Raw genomic sequence first — 11,678 nt, forward strand, 5'->3', positions numbered from 1 at the left:
CGGTCGTCGCCACATCAGACCTCTGCCGCGCCACCATACATGGCGGCACAGGTATTTGGCCGCGCCAGGACAATAGGTGCGACCAAAAGTGTTAGTTTTTAAAAAAACAACTTGCAGTGTTAGATTTAAAATTAGTTATAAAAAGTGTTAAAATTAAAAAAATTCCACTTCCGCGGGCTGGAAACTAAAACCTCTTGTGGAGACACCGTCGCAAATGACGGCGTGTGCAGCCACCTGCAAATCAGCCGCAGGCCCAAGTGAACTTATCATCCACAGCTAGTGCGGCCTCGAGTAGTAAGTAGTAGCCACTAATATGCCATATTTTATCAATATCAAGAATAAGGAAGCAGAGCAATAGTATTTATTCAGCACCTTTTGTAGCACAGGAAAATGCACCTAGAAGTGACCTCAGGTAGTGGACTTTTCTGAAACTCAAGCAGCAGAGCAATAGTATTTATTATTTGATATATCTAGCTCTTCTAGGATGTTTTTTTTCTATAATTCCAGCATCCAGACATTTAGAACCCCTGTTTCATCGTGTGTAACAGAAATCATCACCATAAGCAAGTGACTGAAATTGCTGTAAATCAAAGAATATAAGTTGAGGATGCACCATTCTATGAAGGCAAAAGAATAATCATGACTGAATATCAGATCAATTTGATAAAAACAGATCAATACACAAGAGCTGCAGCTACCTAATGGCCACACTTGCGACTTGTGAGTCTCAAGCTACATGCTGATGCAGTAGAAATGAAAAGGCATGCTTACGGACCCCTTTAGTAAGCAAAATCATGTATAGTTAATTATCTGAATTCAGTTAACATTTTTGAATAAGAACTCACATTAATAAAATAATGGCAACATTGTTGAACTTATCTACATGAGGCTGAAAACAGAAGACAACTGGAAATGCTTATGGCTACATGAGGCTGAAAACAGAAGACAGTTGCATTGAAACCTTGGCAACTGGAAATGCTTACGAAGAGTCAAAAAACAACATGAATCATGTTGAATGGAAATAATTAAACCGCAAAGTAACAGAAAATTGTGGCCATGGTAGCAGTTAGCTGCATGGAGAAAGAGAACAACATCAGATTCCTTTTTTATATATAGAAAAGGATATTTCATTCTACCTCTTGTTAGTTTATTTAAATTCTAAACTGCCAGAGAAAAACTGGACTGTGGTTTGGGATAAACCCAAAGTCATATGACATAGCTAAGCATTGCCAACAGCTCCATTGTTTTGTTTTGAGTTGGTAATTAATGCTTAAAAAGTGTTCACTTCCCATTCAATAAACAATGTGAATCACATTCCCTGAAATCATCATGTTGCGAAGTGATCAGGGTCAATTAGTGCTCGACCATCCTATTGGAGTACAAAATGTGAATCTTTGATAAGCAAAAACTGCAAAATGCACCCAAACTTTTTTTAGTGTGAAACATGTCCACTCAAATTAAGGATTCTACGCTACTCTCAAGAGCAAGGCTCCTCGTCTGCCCAGTCTATCGAGCTTAAATACATGTGTTTAGACCTTGGACGAGTAGATCCAAATCTGACAAATCGCCGTTGGCACATCCAAGCGTCCTGCTACGCTCCTGCTTCACCTCAATTCGTCCATAGCACAGAACTGCCGTGGGCGACACTCCCAAAGCCGGAGCCACGCCGGCCGGCACACCGCCGCCTCCCTTGACCAGCCTCGCCGCCGCAGCGGCAGCCATGGCCACCGCTGCCCGCTCCCTCCACCTCCAGGGTCCGACGCCCTCTAAACCCTCTAACCCCTCCCACCACCGCCTCCCTGTCCCCTCCCACCTCCGGCCCCAACGCCGCCGCCTGGCCGCCTCGTCCTCCGACCTCACCTCCTTCCCCGAATCGCCCCCCGCCACGAACGGCGTACACGTGTCGTGGGCGGCGGCCTCCTCCGTGGCCGCGGCCGCGGCCGCGGCCGCCATCGACGTGGACGCCGCCACAGAGGCGGAGCTGCGGGAGAACGGGTTCCGGAGCACGCGCCGCACCAAGCTCGTCTGCACCGTGGGCCCCGCCACCTGCGGCGCCGCCGAGATCGAGGCGCTCGCCGTCGGTGGCATGAACGTCGCGCGGGTCAACATGTGCCACGGCGACCGCGAGTGGCACCGCGGGGTCATCCGTGCCGTCCGGAGGCTCAACGACGAGAAGGGCTTCGCGGTCGCCGTGATGATGGACACCGAGGGCAGCGAGATCCACATGGGCGACCTTGGCGGCGCGCCCTCCGCGAAGGCCGAGGTCAGCGCGCGACCCTGCCTCAGCTATTATCTCGTTCCTTCTCCTTCCTAGGTTCATTCCATGCTTAAACACTGAATGATGTGCGACTGATATACTGATTCGTCGTTCGTGCATCTGATGAGATCTCGTGAGGATGACCCCACGAAGGTGATGTTAGTCATGATGAGGTTTAGCATGTAAAATCTGAAGAGAATTTATCCAATGGCACTCCTAAGTTTCGTTTACTGAGATGCGTCCTGAAATTTAGTTTCTCTTTTTAAATGTGTTATACAAATGACTGAAATTTTCATGTTAGAAAACTAAGCTACCTGTGATGAGGAAAAAAAAACGAACTCAGCTGCATAGGCTGCACTTGTTGAGGCTATATATGTTATTTGAAAAGCACTAGAGTTAACTACAATAGGAGTAATCTTGTTCATCAACCCTGTTTTCCTTTCATTCATGTCTCCCACTATTGGTTGAGATAGTAGTGTGTAATCTGTTGGGGAACATTAGAGGGCTAATTGAGCTATGAACTTTTCTGAATTAGAGAGTAGAGACCATATTGTAAATTGCGGAGAAATTGTCTGATGGCACTCCTGAGTTTCGTTTACTAAGATGTGTCCTGAAATTATGTTTTTCTTCTTAAATGTGTTTTACAAATGACCGAAAGTTTCATGTTGGAAATCTGAGCTACCCATGATGGTAAAAAAACAAATTCAGCTGCATAGGCTGCGCTTGTTAAGGCTATATATGTTATTTCAAAAGCATTAGGAGATGCCTTAGTGTTTTCCTAAATGGTAAACAGTCGGTCACCTACTGTTTAGCCATTATTCAGGCTAAATGGAAATTTAAACAGGCAAAACATCCGTTTAAACAGGTTAAATGGCTATTTAGGAGAACAGTGCATCTAATTTGCAATGTACTGAAGTTTTAGGACCAAGTCTTGTCAGTCATCACTTATCAGAATTTACTCTTCCCTTGGATTTTGCAGGATGGAGAAGTTTGGACATTTAGCGTTAGATCTTCTGACACATCGCTCCCAGATCGAATCATTCATGTGAACTATGATGGCTTTGCTGAAGGTTATCCATCAATGCTGATCTTCTTTCTTGAGTCTACTTTTTTTAAAAAGATATCTGTATCAAAATGACTCCGATGCATTAATGTGACTATAATTTTCCTGCTTTAATAAATAATCAAAACCCTACCCAGATGTCAAAGCTGGCGATGAACTATTTGTGGATGGTGGAATGGCCAGGTTTGAGGTGATTGAAAAGTTAGGGCCAGATGTGAAGTGCTGCTGCACTGATCCTGGTTTGTTGCTGCCACGGGCTAATCTTACTATATGGCGCGATGGCAGTGTAGTGCGAGAGAGGAACGCTATGCTTCCTACAATTTCATCAAAGGTAATTTATATAGTGAAAAAACACTTGCTTTGATTTGGAATTTGCTGCTCATACTTTGTGCTCAACATTCAATGTAGATATTCAGCTCAGACCGAATGTAAATTTATGCCATTCCATATTGACCCCTTGGGTTGTCTGATCTTTTTCCTAATGGCTAAAATTAGTTTCAAGAATGTGAAGGGTTGGATCACTCTGGAACTTTTATCTATAGACTTCTAGTCTAGAATAAGATAAGAAGTGCCTGTAAAATTGAGTGAAATATTCTTCTCTTATATAGTGCAATCAATCAGTAGCTAATAAAGGCTTGGGCACTACTTGGAGATAATAATTATACTTATGACCTCATCTTTGCAGGATTGGATTGACATAGATTTTGGAATTGCTGAAGGTGTTGATTTCATCGCCGTATCATTTGTCAAGTCTGCTGAAGTAATTAATCATTTGAAGAGTTACATTTCTGCACGGAGCCGTGGAAGGTAAGTAGGATTATGTTTTGAAAGTTGTCACCTCGTCACATGCACAATTCACATGTAGGATGTAGCTGGGTTTAATAGTAACATATTGATTATCTTTTTTTCCAAAACAGAAAGGTAATGCTTTACTAGTCATGAGCTTGGCTTCTGGATGATAACTTGATAAGTATCGGTGCATGTATTTAACGAATTCTTGAGTTTGTGCACATTAGTGTGGTTAGTGTGGAATCTGCCTTTTTTTTGTTTTAAATGGTTTGGTTGATAATTTGCATACTAGCAGTTTGGTTGTGGACACTGAAAGCTGTAGCAGGTCTATATGCCCTGGTTTAAATGTGCCGAGTGACCATCACACTTAATGGCTTAGAAGTTAGATACCATACACGTGATGTTTTAATTTAATTTACAAGTTATTACTTGGTTGTCTAAATTGTAATTGTTTCATTGTTTGTCCCAGTGATATAGGGGTCATTGCAAAAATTGAGAGCATTGATGCTCTGAAGAACCTGGAGGAGATTATCCGTGCATCAGATGGAATAATGGTAGCCAGAGGGGACTTGGGGGCACAAATCCCCCTGGAACAGGTCCCTTCCATACAGAAGAGAATAGTTAGAATGTGCAGACAGCTCAACAAGCCAGTCATTGTTGCTTCTCAGCTTCTGGAATCAATGATCGAGTATCCTACACCTACTAGGGCTGAGGTTGCTGATGTTTCTGAGGCAGTCCGCCAGCGTGCAGATGCTCTCATGCTTTCTGGTGAGTCAGCCATGGGGAGGTATCCAGATAAGGCTCTCAGCGTGCTTAGGAGTGTTAGCCTGAGGATTGAAAGGTGGTGGAGAGAGGAGAAGCGCCACGAGGCGCTGGAGCTTCAAGATGTCTCGTCTTCATTCTCTGATAAGATATCAGAGCAAATATGCAATTCAGCAGCCAAAATGGGTATACCCTGCACTACCCCACTGTCCACTGTAATTTTGTTATAAAAGCATATAAGTAACTACTGCATTTTAGTGCATCCTATTTGTGCTTCTGACTCTGAGATTAACCTTGAAGCTAGTTTGTGTCTCATATATTCAGAACTAGTTCAGATATTTTGCATCCTGCCTTGTGCATAGTGGCTGCATCTACATAAACATTTGAACCTACCTTTTGTGCTAACTTGTGTGCTTTGCTTACTCACAGCCAACAACTTAGGAGTTGATGCTGTTTTCGTCTACACAAAGGATGGCTACATGGCCTCTCTGCTCTCACGATGCCGCCCCGACTGCCCCATCTTCGCGTTCACGTCCTCGATGTCTGTCAGGAGACGGCTGAACCTCCAGTGGGGTCTCATCCCATTCCGGCTCAGCGAGTCCGATGACATGGAGAACAACCTCAACCGCACCTTCTCCCTGCTGAAGGTCAGGGGCATGGTGCAGTCCGGAGACCTGGTGATCGCGCTCTCCGACATGCTGCAGTCCATCCAAGTGATGAATGTGCCCTAGGAATAGGATCGCATACCCAGCTGGTTCCTTGACCAGAAATGGAACGTACAATAGGAGGAGCTTTTTTTGTTTGTATAATTTGAAGTATATCCCATTGGCAACAGTCTTTAGCATGTTTCTGGCTCATGTCGAGACTCTTTGTATGTCGATATTGATTTTGCATCGTTGTGATTCAGGTTCGGACTCGATCATTTCAAAATTCAAACAGAACAGAGCTTTTTTATTGTGTGTGTTCCAATCTCGATGATTTTCCTCAAGTAAAGCAATAGCTACAGCAAAATTTGATATCTTCTGGCGCAAGATGTAGCAGAATCTTTGTTTTTCCCCCCATTCACTCATTCAGTCGGAGCACAGCTGCAGCGGCTGCAAAAATACGCCATGCACAGGCGCGGTGGGCAAAAACAGATGATGGGTGGGTGAACATCAACGTTGATGGTGGTAAACTGTTAATCTCGAAAAGACTGGTCAAGTCCAGAATTTTTTTTTGTATAAGACAAACTGCCTTTTCATGTTAATGCTGAAGAGGAGAAACTCAAAGTAAAGGTCTGCCTATTTTTATACAAGACAAACTGCCCGAAGAACAATATGTTATTGTGACAAGGTTTGCCTCAACAAAAAGCAGCGACATGACACATTTTCTTTTTGCAGCCCATGTTATCAACAACATTTTTTTTTGAATCCAAAACCACATTTTCTTTTGCAGCCAACAACCATGAATCAAATAAGTGCTCATGGAATCCCAAATAAAGAAATCAACCCCGTATCCTGTACAGCTGTACCTTTGCCATATTTCATTATTAACTGTCGGTACATGTAATTAATAATATGATGTCATGATTAGCTCAAACCATGCTTCTGCACTGCCCATATTTCCGTTTGACTCAACCTCCCAAAGGTAAAAGTAAAACTAAAACCGGGGTAAATGGATGTTGCCGCGACACGCTGATGAGGGTTACGAGGCTTGAGGTGTGGACAGAGTCTCCGTCGCCCGTCGTGGATGACTCGATACGAAGAAAGAATAGGGGGGCCGCCGGATCACGGGAACAGTGCCGGTGTTTCGCTTTTGCGTGGAAGCAACAGCCAGACAGCAGGTGTGATGTGAGCTCTCGAGACGACGGACGATGCCCTCGCGAGTCGCGACCCCCATCAGTGGACCATCCAATCGAGATCCAGCCGGCCCCGCCGCTCAACCCAATTGACCTCGCTACACCGCGCGGACGCGCCGCGTGACGCCAAGACCCTGCGTCCGGCCACCGTGCCGGTGCGTGCGTGTATAGTACTGCCGGGCATGCGCCGTGTCCCTCGATCTTTCCCTACCACCCACCACGCGGATGTTAACGCGGCGTGCCGTGGGCCGTGGCCTACTGGTTACTGTGGCCGGCCAGGCCATGCATGCTCGTAGCGTGGCGACAGACCATCGTGTACATATATACGCATGATGCGATGCCTAGCCGGGTTTTCGTCGGTCGTCACGTACGAACTTGATCATGGTGCCCGACCCGTCCCGGTTATCCAAACGACCGCATGTATGGCCTTGGACGGCTACAAGGCTGGCGTGGCATGGCGGCCGGCGTGCTTGGCGGCGGGCTGGCGCAGGCGGACGCGGGCGCGGAGGCCAGGCGGCCTTGCTGCGCTGCTCGGGCAACAGCGGCTGCTCGGCCACTGGCGGACGCGGGCCGCGGCGGGGTCTTATTCGGCTCTGCCGCGCCACGGATCAGGGCGCGGCAGTGCCGCGCCAAGATCGGTGGCGCGACAGGCTCTGCCCCGTCAGTGGTCAGCGATTCGGGTTGCCACCATGTCAGCCCTCTGCCGCGCCACCATACATGGCGCGGCACAAGCATTTGGCCGCGCCAGGGCAATAGGCGTGGCCAAAAGTGTTAGTTAAAAAAACCCGATCGTGTTAGATTTAGAATTAGTTTTCAAAAGGTGTTAAAATTAAAAAAAAAATCGACCCGGCCCGGTTATCCAAACCACCGCATGTAACGGATTTCGTCACAGGCGGTGTTTAGTTGGGCAAAGTTTTCCTACTGTAGCATTTCGTTTGTATTTGTGAATTATTGTCCAAACATTGACTAATTAGGCTCAAAAGATTCGTCTCGCAAAGTTAAAGCAAACTGTGCAATTAGTTTTTGATTTCGTCTACATTTAGTATTCCATGCATGTACCGCAAATTTAATGTGACAGGAAATCTTCTTTTTTTGTATAGTGTACTTTTTAGAAGTTTAGAGAAACTAAACAAGGGCACGATCACCGTACCCATACGGGCAGCAACAGGGGATGCGAACAATTGTGCTGTTGCTTGCGCGCAGAGAGACAGAGACACGCACTATAGGGATGCCGTAAACGATCATGGATTATTTACTGCTGACCAGTTTAGTGTAAGAAAAAAATATTATTCCCGACTAGAAATTTTCGATCATTCACGAGCAAACGAACGGGCTGAGGAGCTGAGCTGCGCAGGGCAGGCACAGGCACGGACCGCACGGCCCCACCTCGCGTCACCGGCGGGGGCCCGCCGGTGCCGTCCGATCCAAGGCGTACGGTCGGAATCACGGCGACAGCAGGCGGGTCCCGACCCCACCACGCCCCCCGCTGACCCGCTGGACCCTCACGCGTGCGTGTAGTAGGTGACTGTCAGAGTCACAATGAGGACGCTCGCTGCAGCAGAGCAGGTTGCTCGCTCGCTGGCTGTTCAGGCCTGGTTTAAGGCGCGTTTAGTTGTCAAAAATTTTTTTTGTTTCGGTTACTGTAGTGTTTTCGTTTATATTTGATAATTAGTGTCTAATTATGGACTAATTAGATCTGAAAGTTTCGTCTCGCGATTTCTTACCCAACTGTGCAATTAGTTTTGTTTTTCGTCTATATTTAGTACTTCATACATGTGCCGCAAGATTCGATGTGACATTTTTGGGTGAAAATTTTTAAAATCTAAACAGGGCCTTAGTTCAAAAAGTTTTCTCAAAAAATGCTACAGTAGCCATCACATCGAATCTTGCGATATGTGTATGGAGCATTAAATATAGATGAAAAAACTAATTGCACAGTTTGGTTGGAAATCGTAAGACGAACGTTTTGAGTCTAATTAGTCCATAATTAAATAATAATTGCTAAATAAAAACGAAAGTGCTACAATAACAAAAAAAATCTCAAACTTCCCCCAACTAAAGAGAGCCTCACTTTCCTGCCCTTGGCCTCCGGCCTCCGCCATGGCGGCAGCGGGAGAGACGACAGCCAGCGCCGCCGCTGTGCACCGGCACCCACCTCCATCGTGCACTCGCGTGCCAGGCAGGCAGGCGCAGGAGGCGGGGTAGTCTCGTGGATCCAGCGGCTCGCCTGCTGTGCTGACCCGGGACGAGGCGAAGGCGAAGGCGACGACGACCAGTCGACGAGGAGGGGGGGGGGGGGGGGGGGGGGGGGGGGGGGGGGGGGGGAGCATTCGTCGTCGACGTCCAGGCCAGGGGCTCTATCTCCATGTCTCGTCGGCTCGTGTTGGGAGGCCTGCAGCTGTGCAAGTGGGTGTGCGGCCCCAAAGGAGGCAGAGCGCGTACGCCTGTGGTACTGGTGCATGTTTGCGCGCGTGGTCTAGTAGTCCCTGGCGGGGAATCTGAGGCGGCCGGCCGCCCGTGCCATGTTTGCTCGCAGTCGCAGCAGCTTTGTTCGGATGCTCGTACGTTTATGCCGTTGCACCACGGTCCACGGCGCGAGGCCACACAGCCACCAGCAGCGTGGTGGCCTGACGCCTTGACCCCAGAGGTACTCATGCAGAGAGCAACTGTTGTTACCTCGAGAGCAGCAGGCCAACAACACCAACACCTCCCATACCGGCGCGCATGCAGCCGCAGATAGCCATGCATGATGCATCCATCCAGGCCCAGGTGTAGTTGTAGTGCAGGAGACGAGGACGACAGCGAGACGAGACCGTAGCACCTCTCTCGTTCGCAGTCGCAGCAGCTGTGCCCTGCCAGATCACCTGCCCTCTTTGCATTTTGTGGCGTGTTCGCCGTTCGAAAGTTGTTACCGTATGTAGCAGCAGGAGGAGGACTGGACGAGGCTGCTCGAGCTAGCTGAGATTCTGCTCTACAAGTTTCAGGTTAAATTCACCACACGGTAGAGTTTGCAAGTGTCCATCCTCCACTGCGCGGAAAAGTCTTCCAAGTCATGCTTGGTTAACTCGTGGTACTATGCATCAGGCCGGCAGGCCCTCCAATGCAATTCCTACTGTCTTTACCAATCACACTCGGCTTACGACTGGAGCGCTCGTGCACACGTACGGTTGATGTGCCTTTTAATCATATCAGATCAGATGGCTTCACACGACGATCCCAATTAAAACAACGGGCCCTCGGCCCTCACACTTTCTGATCGTGACTTCTTTTTTTTTTTTTTGCGAAACTTTCTGATCGTGACTAGTCCATATACTACTCCATACTTCATTCATAGGATATAGTAAAAGTATGTGCGCTTACCTAGCCCAGCTACGGAGTACGTTGAAGTTTTTGTTTAAGACAGGGTTGTCCGACAACGTCGTTTGAGAACGATGACATATAGAAGCTTTATTATGCCCTGTTTGATCCCATATGATATCAAGTTTTTAAATTGGTTAAAGTTAAGGGCTAAACTTTAGACCACTTTAATTCACTTGTGTGATCTTTTTTAAGACTAACTAAACTTTAGACAGCGTTTTATACCACATATTTAGAGTCTCGATAATTAATATGATCTAAAGTTTAGTGGGTAATAAACTTTTAGGGTCTCGATAATTAATATGATCTAAAGTTTAGTGGGTAATAAACTTTAGACCACGGGATCCAAACAGGGACTTAATTAGTTACTATCAACAGACTTGGTGAAAATGTTTCCTTTTACACCTGAATTTTATCGTCATGTTATAAAATTTTGGGGGTATTTTAGATAAGTTCCAAGCCCCAATTAAAGGTATTGTTAGAATTAGCTTGTAGTATTCCTTGCTACACCCGAAGTTTAAGTGACACCAATTTTACCTATAAATTACATTGAAATAATAACTGTAGCTCTAATACAAGTTGAATGTAAACCCAATATAAGTTGACACTAACTAAAATTAAATTGTGGAGAGGTTTGTTTCACTCGAGTTTAGTTTTTTTTGTCTCCATGCATGTTACTTCCTCCGTTCCAAATTATGAATTACTATGCCTGTAGACAGGCCCTGTTTGGCTTACCTTAAATCCGGCTTGTTCGGCTTCTTTTTTCAGCTGGAACAGTATTTTTCTCTCACAATATTTCAGCCAGAACCGTGTTTTTCAGCCACTTTCAGCCAAGTTTCTCTCACAATATACATGTGTGCACAAAAGCTATATACCTAGAACCCCAATAGACTTGCAATTTGAAATAGAGGCAGTACTTAGGAAGAAGAAAGGGAAAGAAAAAGAACAGATGTGGGGAGGAAGATTTTCACAATCCCACTAGTAAATATGCCTGGCCGGCGCATATAATAGGACATACAAATTGTTGCATGGTTACCTAGGTCGCCTCCGCCAGAGATAATAAGTAAACTATTTATTTGTTGGATTGGACTTAATTGGACTTGGTCCAACCTTGTTTCAATTAAATCAAATAAATTTAGTAAGTTGTTTGTCATCTAGTAGTAGAAGCTTTTTCACTGTTACTAGGTTTTATTTTTGTAAATTCGCATTTTGTACTGTTAAGAAAACGACAACACGCAATGTCCATACAATAACAATCTTTGTACTTCCAAAACATTCCAAATTTTGTTATGTCATCGCGTAAACAAGGAGGAGATGACGGAGAGATCTTTTGCTTGCGTTGGGTTGATCGTCAGGCCTAGCTAGATTGCTAGTGGTAGACAAGAAAAAAGAAGTGCAACTATAACCCGCGTAATCAGCGAAGAAGCAATAAATCGGCTAAGATATTGTGTGGAGGTATAAGCGAGAGTGACTGATGTAGGATGGATGGCCACTTGACGAGTTCCTTTCTCAGTTCGCCTTTGCTTGCATTGGGGCCTTCTTTCGCCGCTTCTAGAACGCTGGGCGTTTTTCTTTTGGAAATTAAAGGCAATACGGGCACATATACGACGTTA

At 46.0% G+C, this 11,678-nt stretch overlaps 1 protein-coding gene across 1 annotated transcript; it reads left to right on the top strand.

The window, feature by feature from the left end:
* Positions 1–1,566: 1,566 nt before the first annotated feature.
* Positions 1,567–5,826, top strand: LOC136478430 (pyruvate kinase isozyme A, chloroplastic-like). Its single transcript, XM_066476891.1, has 6 exons — positions 1,567–2,263; positions 3,237–3,327; positions 3,458–3,651; positions 4,006–4,127; positions 4,579–5,057; positions 5,301–5,826. The coding sequence occupies exons 1-6, from the start codon at positions 1,721–1,723 to the stop codon at positions 5,600–5,602; spliced, it is 1,731 nt and encodes a 576-aa protein (XP_066332988.1). The 5' UTR covers positions 1,567–1,720; the 3' UTR covers positions 5,603–5,826.
* The last annotated feature ends 5,852 nt before the right edge of the window (positions 5,827–11,678 follow it).

Source organism: Miscanthus floridulus, chromosome 1 (assembly GCF_019320115.1).
Source record: "Miscanthus floridulus cultivar M001 chromosome 1, ASM1932011v1, whole genome shotgun sequence".
NCBI classification, from domain to species: domain Eukaryota; kingdom Viridiplantae; phylum Streptophyta; class Magnoliopsida; order Poales; family Poaceae; genus Miscanthus; species Miscanthus floridulus.

Excerpts from the sequence above, each read along its gene's own strand:
- LOC136478430 (XM_066476891.1), top strand. The coding sequence starts at position 1,721 with ATGGCCACCGCTGCCCGCTCCCTCCACCTCCAGGGTCCGACGCCCTCT. Across the intron at positions 3,328-3,457 it reads CTATGATGGCTTTGCTGAAG|ATGTCAAAGCTGGCGATGAA; the intron begins GTTATCCATCAA and ends AACCCTACCCAG. Across the intron at positions 3,652-4,005 it reads TTCCTACAATTTCATCAAAG|GATTGGATTGACATAGATTT; the intron begins GTAATTTATATA and ends TCATCTTTGCAG.